The sequence below is a fragment of the Argentina silus genome (assembly GCF_951799395.1).
Source record: "Argentina silus genome assembly, chromosome: 8".
Classification (NCBI taxonomy): domain Eukaryota; kingdom Metazoa; phylum Chordata; class Actinopteri; order Argentiniformes; family Argentinidae; genus Argentina; species Argentina silus.
This window is the reverse complement of record NC_139662.1, coordinates 1,821,280-1,828,881: the sequence shown is the minus strand read 5'-3', so window position 1 is coordinate 1,828,881 and position 7,602 is coordinate 1,821,280. Positions and strand designations below refer to the sequence as shown.

The 7,602-nt window shown below is 41.3% G+C and overlaps 3 protein-coding genes across 3 annotated transcripts in view; 2 read left to right on the top strand and 1 right to left on the bottom strand.

Moving 5' to 3' along the window:
* Window positions 1–7,602, bottom strand: part of LOC310808416 (uncharacterized protein) — a 211,979-nt gene that overhangs the window by 158,134 nt on the left and 46,243 nt on the right. The gene's annotated exons all lie outside the window — the stretch shown is intronic.
* Window positions 4,314–4,695, top strand: LOC310808439 (histone H4; the record flags this gene model as incomplete). Its single annotated transcript, XM_083675344.1, has 1 exon — window positions 4,314–4,695. One exon carries the CDS (start codon window positions 4,314–4,316, stop codon window positions 4,623–4,625), a length of 312 nt encoding a protein of 103 aa, XP_083531470.1. The 3' UTR covers window positions 4,626–4,695.
* LOC310808433 (histone H2B) lies at window positions 7,086–7,460 on the top strand (the record flags this gene model as incomplete). The annotated part of the gene is made up of 1 exon (XM_083675338.1): window positions 7,086–7,460. One exon carries the CDS (start codon window positions 7,086–7,088, stop codon window positions 7,458–7,460), a length of 375 nt encoding a protein of 124 aa, XP_083531464.1.

The window sequence follows — 7,602 nt, the reverse complement described above, 5'->3', positions numbered from 1 at the left end:
ATTCATTGAGGCACAGAACAATTAGTAGCCTGTAATCTAGATATGCATTTTCAAAACTATTCACCATTTCGTCCAGAGTGACTGGTAGTACACAATGCTCTTGAAAAATGCTTATCCATTTGAAAATGATTCTCTATTCTCACAGGATAAACAAAACAAAGTTGAGAAAAAGAGGTGAAAAAAGTCAACCAATGGCCGTGCAAAGGTGCTTACTCTTACACTCTTCATATTCACACAAAACAACATTTAGACACTTACATCATTGATGAAAGTCAACTGTAATTCCACATTGTGCCATGTGGTTTGTCTCTTGTGCCTGACAGGGTAAATTGAGGCCACTGAATGAGCTTGCATACAGCAATGGTGTCCTGCTCACCAATCAGGAGGACCAGAAGAAAGTCCTTAAAAATCTGAGGACTGAATTTGGGTCTCTACCAAGGAGGAACCGGAAACCTAACAAGAAGGTCATTCAGTAGTATCCATGTACAGTTATGTTGGAACTCACTGCATCTCGATACAGAAACAGTCTCTTATGCCAAATATATGATGTAGCCATTATTTGATAGAATATAGTATGTATTACAGAAACATCTGTGTGTTGTTTGTGACTGTGATCAATGGAATACTTGAAGTACCTCTCATTTCTGCTCCTTTTAGCATTCAGATGATTTGAACCAGGTCACCCTGAACGATGTCCCGGACCCTCTTATGAAGGTGTCCATTCAAAATGTTAACCCTTTTAATTGTATTGGTTATTATCAGTGTATAGGTATAGTTGGTAACACACACACACACACACACACACACACACACACACACACACACTTTCTCTCTCTAATTTAGCTTCTTGCATCATTGTAGAGGCTTCAGACATGGAATGGTTGGAGGATCATCAAGGTACAGTCTGTCAAGGTTGCAACAGTATCTTCAAATACACATCCCAGCTGAGTCTCTTTCATCAGGTCATTTCATCCAAGAACAATGCTTTTATCTCCCCAAACATGTTCTTTTTTCTGCAAATTTCTGTCACACAAGTTGTTTCGACTGACAAGGTAACGAATCTCTTTTCACAGGCGAAGTATCTCTGACATCTCTTGAAAACATTTCTCGCACTGTTACACAAAATCAACATAAACCTATACCATCATAGTAGACACTGCTATAACCAACCTGCCTAAAACTCTAGCTATAGCTAGCCACATGCTAACCTGAGTGCTACTAGCAGCAAACAATCCAATTATAATGGCTAAAATGATCAGGCAGTTTAGCAAAAATAAAGACATACCTTGAAATAAATAAGGACATCAATCCGAAATGGCATTTGACCATTTATTTAGCTAAATGTAATGTATTCTGTTGATGGAGATGTTGTAGCTATCTTATTCCATTCCGAAACACCATGCCAGATATGTGTGATTGACAGCTGTCAATACATGTTTTGTTGGATAGTAGCTGGTCGGATGGTTTATTTAGTGAATCTGAATCCGTTTTTTGCTGATAGCTAGCAATGTGGCTATGGAACAGTTAGCTAACTGGCTATCGTTTAGCTCGTTATCTTCTTGACATAATCAAAGCAATATTGTGTTGGTATATGAGTTTTTTATACATATAATTCAAAATACGAAAACATAAGTTTATCATTTTATTTTGTATAGTAACATTATCATAGAGACACAGGCAGTATAGATGGAATATCATTTATCTATGTTGTTAGATTTGTGGATATATATTGTGCAATCTTCCCTTTAAAGGTCCAGTACAGTATGTAACGTTCAAGCTTTCTAAAAGCTTCCTACTCGTTGTAATGACTTTATTTAAAAGGTAGCGAACAGGGAATGAGATCCCTTGAAATAAATATTTAATTTACGAACTCTGTTTTGGTCCATAAAAAAGGCGCTTTCTAAAATGGAGTGTCCTAAGCGACACTCGGTGTGCATATAAATATGTTGTTACTACCAGGGGTGTTCTAGGGGAGTGGACTCACTGATTTTTTGCCTTTCTGTCTCTGGTGGCTGCCTCTTCGAATCATGCGTGCATGCAGAAACACAATAGCTGAATTTCGTAACGATGGCTGATAACTGTCATACCATTGACTCATCTCTTTTATGTATGGCATGGAGGTATGGAGATGTCTCTCTAACTATCTATCATCTATCAACTAACCATTCATCCATCCATCCAACAATCAAACCATGTTTAACTTCATCCGCTACTAAAATAAGACTCACTTTCTTTCAACTTCCCAGCAAATCTATCTATCATCCAAACCACCTTCAAACTATCAAAATAAGACTTTGCAAACCAAATTTTTTCACCCACTCCAACCTTACAACATTCTATCTAACTAACCTCCTAACCCATACTGATTAACCTATAAATGTTTGTCTATCTATATTTACACTCTCTCATCTATCCATCCCCTCTATCTGTCTTTCCATATATCTAACCCTCTCTCATCTGTCAAACGTTTATCTAAACATCTATCATCTATCAATTAATTCATTCAACCAACAAACCAACCAACCATTCATCCATCTATCCAACCCACTAATCAAACCATCTTTAACTTTATCTGGTACTAAAATAAGTCTCACTTTCTTTCACCTTCCCGGCAAATCTACTTCTTTAAACTACCAAAAATAAGACCATGCAAGCATACAGTCTCTTCTGGAACTTCTTTTTCTAGTTATTAGGTAGTCTTGCTTCAGCAACTCAAACTTATTGTTCTTCAACATAATTATTATTACAGTGGAACCTCGAGATACGAATTTAATCCGTTCCGAGACTCCTTCGTAAGTCAAAAGATTCGTATCTCAAATCAATTTAAAAAGAGGGTTCGTGTGCAGGCGGCTGCCAGTTCTCGCGCGCGGATGCCACTTCTCGCGAAAAAAAAGGATTCGTATCTCAAATTTTCATTCGTATCTCAGAGCACAAATTCTACGAAATTTCAATTCGTAACTCAAAACATTCGTATATTGGGGCATTCGTATCTCGAGGTTCCACTGTATTAATATTCCAATTCTTCCATCTGCTACTCCTCCCCCAGCATTTAAGCTATCTAACACGCATTGCTATGATTTTTGGTTTAGATACCTATTCAACTTTTTAAACTATGCAATTGTTAACATGGATGTCTATGGAAACCAAAATATGCATTTGTTTAACCACTGCTGCTCCTACACCTTTTAACCTATTCACATCATTTCAACTGTAAAATGTGTCAAGAACTCCAAATTATCAACTCAGATAAAATATATTTGATACCTATTAAACTTCTGAAACTATTCAGCTTTTTGTAACTCAAAAACTGCCACATTTTAACATAAATAAACACAACAGGAAACCTGCAGAACACATTCTTAGAATTATTACACAACAATGCCCTCTCTTGGCAACCACTGAACTACCCCAGACTCATCTTTCGATCGATATAACCTTCTAACAGTCTATCTTTCCAACCTTATACACTGCCTTCGGAAAGTATTCAGACCCCTTCACTCTTTCCAAATTTTGTTGTGTTATAGACTCAATTTAAAATGGATTCATACATTTTGTTGCCATTAATCACTCGGCAAATCAGAGACCCTATACAAATAAAGATATTAATTCCAAAACCACATGGACTATTATCCTTGCATTAAGATGGACTCAGTTAAACTTATTGAGTGCATTTGAGAGTTCTATCAGAGTTCTTGATCAGAAGAATCAATAGAGATAACATTTCCAAGAGAATCAAATAGCTGAGCCGCATATTCCTCACAATACCTAATATGTACAACATAGGAGCTAAACATGCATGCAATAAAGTGTTACCGAAATGACTTATAAATGTTAATTTTCAGGTGGTTGATGTTCATTTTTCAAAGGATGTCATGCATAATGAAATCTACATTATGATTTAAATTATCATTCGAAGAAATAGTTTTGCATCATGTGCCATCCATAGACAGTCTAGAAAATAAAAATAAACAAATGCAATTCCTATCATGGATAAAGCATTCCTTTTGTGACGAGTGCTTTATTTCGACAGCGGAAATCTGGATGTGTCGTAAATACAAACAGCATGGACCAGTGAAGGAACTGACCAATAGCAGGCATCGAATTGCGATTCGTGCACTGCAATTCCATCCTACTGGTTTGTCCCTAGCAGAAGTTCCCTCCCTCTCCAACAACCCCCCCCCGGAACAAAAAAGAGGCGGGCGAAAGCGCGCTCTTCTTGTAAAGGTTGGTCTCAATCACGTCCTCATAGCGGAGATAAATTCGCCCCAAATTACAACGTGAACTTATTCTGTATTCATACCGAACACGTGAAAATGTCTGGCAGAGGAAAAGGAGGTAAAGGACTCGGAAAAGGAGGCGCCAAGCGTCATCGCAAAGTTCTCCGCGACAACATCCAGGGAATCACCAAGCCCGCTATTCGCCGCCTGGCTCGCCGTGGGGGTGTTAAGCGTATCTCTGGTCTGATCTACGAAGAGACCCGCGGTGTGTTGAAGGTGTTCCTGGAGAACGTGATCCGTGACGCCGTCACCTACACCGAGCATGCCAAGAGGAAGACCGTCACCGCCATGGACGTTGTCTATGCTCTGAAGCGCCAGGGACGCACCCTGTACGGCTTCGGCGGTTAAACGATTCTGAATCCCAACCACCCGACTTGAAATCTAAAGGCTCTTTTAAGAGCCGCCACCCATCTCAACATAAGGGTTGATTCCATGTTTTTTACGTACTAAACAGGCTTAGTTGGAGCGTCTCGCCTCACACAGTGTTGCCAACTTGGCGACTTTCCAAATCCTTTTAGCGACTTTGTCAAAAGCGACTAGCGACAAATCTAGCGACTTTTTCTGGTGTTATTGGAGACTTGTGAATGAATTGCGCGTGCGCAAAGCCGCCGCTGATCCCGCCCTAGCTTACAGAGCAGGATGTAAATGTTTCTTCACTGTCACACTAAACTAAATTACTGCATTTGACTCACACAGCCTCAGTCACATACTCACCTCGTCCACTGTGTGTGTACCTCTCTGTGACATAAGCTAAACATCTACCTAGCTAGCTCATCATGTCTAAACTGTACGCTCAAAAATACAGAAAGGAGTGAGGATCAAACCCTGAATTCAAAGGCTGGTTGAAGCCGTTTATTGGAGATGATACACGGGCATACTGCATGTATCGTAAGGCTGATTTCTACGCCAAACTCTGTGATATAAAAAAAACACATGACAACTCAAAGACATATTCAAAAGGCAAAGCCTTATAACTGTCCCACCCAAAGCAAGCTGCCATTAATGAGTAAAAAAATAAAATAAATTGACTCTGCAAAAAAGGCTGAAGCCACCATGGCATTAGCTATTGCTGAACACTGTTCCATGCTAGCATGTGATCACATTGGGGAAGCATAGGTTTTATACTCCATGTACCTCTCCATCCTCAAAACATCTTGTATCTGACTTTTTTGAAGTCAGTGCTGGGTGAGGTACATTTGGCCATCAAGGCTTTTGAGGGAGAGCAGGTAGATCCTGTTAAACTTCTTGACAGCTTGGTTAGCCTGATAAAGTCTGTGAGAAGCAGGGTGCTGAATCCACTGGCAAATATTGATGTACTCAAAGAGCCAATTGATGGATACATCAGTCCCAAACCATCCCTTGGTTACCTTTTTGAGTAAAAGGCAGCTGAGCTCCACCTTGCGCCTGAGGACAAGAACAATGTCCAAAAGAGGTGTGTAGCCTTCACCATCTCCCTCACTAACGAGTTGAGGGTGAGACTGCCGGACAACATCGAAGCATTGCAGTACATTTCAGTTTTCAATGTAGAGGAAACTCTAAACCACAACAAGAGCCTGGGAGAAATAGAAAAAATAGCCAAGCTCCTTGGCTACTCTCCTGCAGAGATAGACAAGATTGATGAAACAAAAAACACAGTGGGCTTCTGGAATGAGATTTAGAAGTTCAGGGATGCAGCTGATATCAACCCGTTTCAGGAACTTGCCATGGCTGCTGTGTCTGTGTTGTCCTTGCCCCACTCGAATGCTGAAGTCGAGAGATTATTCAGTCAGATGAGTGTGGTAAAAAGCACTCACTTTTTGTCTCTCCCACTACGTTATTCCTCTCTCCTACAGCGTCCATTACAATTACATGCAAATGAGATATTATGCAAATTAGGCAATGACGTCATTTAGCGACTTTTAGGACAGCCAATAGCTACTTTCCTTACTGAGGAGTTGGCAATACTGGCCTCACATGTGCGATTGTCCTCGGAACCCCGTCAAACAAGGGCGAATACGGAAATTAAAGGTTTTTGGAATCGTCTCACTAATCGGTTGTTTAGGAGGACGTGGGGAGATAAGGGTACGGATAGTCTATAGCCAGGCCCCACACCAAATTGTTTGTCGTGTTGTAACACTAGCACAATACTCAATCCAAAACCCACCCGGCCCGTAGACCTGTTCTCAGAAATTTGAGCCGACCGAAACATAATTGTCATTATTGCTTCACACACATGTTGTGCTTGTTTGTAATCGTTGTCAAGTGTTATTGGCACTTCTATTTCTGTCCCGCTCGGACTAACTTGAGTGTTGAGGTAGATAAGGTTAGGACAAAAAAAAAAAAGCAATCACTGTGACCGCGAAATGGATGCTTAGGATGACTAAATGACCAGATCAACATCTCCGTTGGCTCTATGCACTGTATAGAGAGCTGCGCATATCGTTCTCATATTTCCGTGACATGGGACATTCACTTAAATGCATACAAAGTATTGGACTATGATGGACTTTGTGTAATCATTCCCTGTCGTATTATCGTTCTCATTCTTCTCTTTGTTCTTTACGTATTAATTAATATTTTTCTACATGTTAGATATCTCGCCATAGGAAACGAAGGAGGTATTTGGGGGTGCGGACCTCGCGCGCACATAGATAATGTTCTTTGTCCGTGACGCAAACGTCTGTTTTGAGCACCAGAGCAAAACTGGGATTTTCGAAGCCACCAACTCCGTGCGTCTAGAGACACTTAATTTGCATAGCTCCCCCTTTATTTAGCGGGTGAGCAAACGCTGCCCTCTCATTCGTGTCTGTGAAGCTACGAAACATCATCATGCCTGAGCCTGCAAAATCCGCGCCCAAGAAGGGCTCCAAGAAAGCCGTCACCAAGACTGCCGGCAAAGGCGGCAAGAAGCGTAGAAAGTCCAGGAAGGAGAGCTACGCCATCTACGTGTACAAGGTTCTGAAGCAGGTCCACCCCGACACCGGCATTTCCTCCAAGGCCATGGGAATCATGAATTCTTTCGTCAACGACATCTTCGAGCGCATCGCCGGCGAGTCCTCTCGCCTGGCTCACTACAACAAGCGTTCTACCATCACCTCCAGGGAGATCCAGACCGCCGTGCGTCTGCTCCTCCCCGGTGAGCTGGCCAAGCACGCCGTGTCCGAGGGCACCAAGGCTGTGACCAAGTACACCAGCTCCAAGTAAACAGCGCTTTTCGCCTGCTCTGCTAACCCCCAAAGGCTCTTTTAAGAGCCGCCCACCCTGTCGATGAGAGCAATTCCATAGAGATGACGTTACATTACTCGTTACATTGGAGTCGATGTTATAGTGTCAACGTTTAATAACT